The following is a 1,413-nucleotide window of genomic DNA, read 5'->3' as shown; positions in this document are numbered from 1 at the left end:
TTTTAATATATTATTTGATTTTTTTTTTGTTTTTACAATATTGTCCACACTTTTTACAAAAGCTTCCTTAACTACCACTGCACTTGACTAAGTTTACACGCGTACGTGAATTCCCGCTACTCGAATCTGCGCTCTTTGTGCTTATGTCGTACAGTACTTTCCTGATTGCGGAAGCTTCGGAATTGACTGGCGTAGTGGCTGTGCTATTCTGTGGTATTTGCCAAGCGCATTATACCTATAACAATTTATCGGAGAATTCGCGCACGCGCACAAAGGAAATATTCGAATTATTGAATTTCTTGGCGGAAAATTTCATCTTTTCATATATTGGCGTTTCAATGTTCACCTTTCCGAAACATCATTTCGACGCTGTTTTCATCATAACCGGTTTTGTAAGTACAGCGCAAACTTTTGTTGTTATTTTCCAAAAATTTATTTTTATTTTTTTTTTTTCGAACTATACAGGTCACTGCTGCTATTGGACGCGCCGTTAACATCTATCCGCTATCTTGGCTGTTAAATTTGAATCGTAAACCGAAAATTTCATCGAATTTCCAGCACATGCTTTTCTTTGCAGGTATAATAACGTGTTTGACTTCCATACAACCGTTATTCATTGTTTACATAAAAATTATTGATTTTTATAGGCTTGCGCGGTGCGATGTCCTTTGCCTTGGCCATACGCAACACCGTTTCGGAGGCACGTCAAACAATGTTGACTGCAACCTCGTTAATTGTGATTTTTACGGTCGTCATACAAGGTGGCGCATCTAATTTTTTGCTTAATTGGCTTAAAATACCGTAAGTTTTTGTGCTGTTATTAAAAAAATCAAAATGTGTACTAAGGTATATTTTATTTTTTTACTCCGCAGTGTTGGTGTTGATGAAGAGACTGAACAGTTAAATAATTATCGCGTACGCAGTGTGAGTACTACGCTTCATTTTGCATTTTTTTTCTTTTAACGTAATTCTGCAATTGGTTTTGGGTTACGTTGTAATTAATTTGTCTGGCATCATTGATTGTGTGTAAATGAATTGCAGCTGTTTGCTTTGATGCGCCTGTACATTTTTTTTGATATTTTTCATTAAATAATTTATCATTTGAAATTACTGCTAATATTATATGGCATTCGATAAGAATTTACAATTGAAATTAAATACATTTTGTATTGAATTTTAAAATATTTTGTATTACCGCGTTTAAGTGTGTGTTGAGTGAAAATAATTATATGGAAAATAAAATTATAATCGAGTTCCTGAAGCTCAATTTAAAGCATGTTGTTTAAAAAAGCCAGCCAAATAAATAATTTATATACAAACAATTTTTATATATGGATATATATGAAGGTAGCACAATTTTTCCAAAAAAAAAATGTGAAAATAATAAAATGCAATAAAAATAAAAAGGCTCAA

At 32.6% G+C, this 1,413-nt stretch overlaps 1 protein-coding gene across 13 annotated transcripts in view; it reads left to right on the top strand.

The window, feature by feature from the left end:
* LOC108965421 (sodium/hydrogen exchanger 6) overlaps positions 1 to 1,413 on the top strand; it is a 22,443-nt gene that overhangs the window by 5,478 nt on the left and 15,552 nt on the right. For all 13 annotated transcript variants that reach the window (XM_018927824.1, XM_018927821.1, XM_018927827.1 and 10 more), the window contains exons 6-9: positions 84 to 392; positions 466 to 577; positions 648 to 801; positions 873 to 924. In XM_018927824.1, the coding sequence (XP_018783369.1) occupies positions 84 to 392; positions 466 to 577; positions 648 to 801; positions 873 to 924 (627 nt within the window). The remainder of the gene's footprint in view (positions 1 to 83; positions 393 to 465; positions 578 to 647; positions 802 to 872; positions 925 to 1,413) is intronic.

This window comes from Bactrocera latifrons, unplaced genomic scaffold, assembly GCF_001853355.1.
Source record: "Bactrocera latifrons isolate USDA-ARS-PBARC rearing strain unplaced genomic scaffold, ASM185335v1 scaffold_14, whole genome shotgun sequence".
In the NCBI taxonomy this organism is placed as follows: domain Eukaryota; kingdom Metazoa; phylum Arthropoda; class Insecta; order Diptera; family Tephritidae; genus Bactrocera; species Bactrocera latifrons.
Note: the sequence above shows the minus strand (reverse complement) of the source record. Positions and strands in the feature narration are given on the sequence as shown.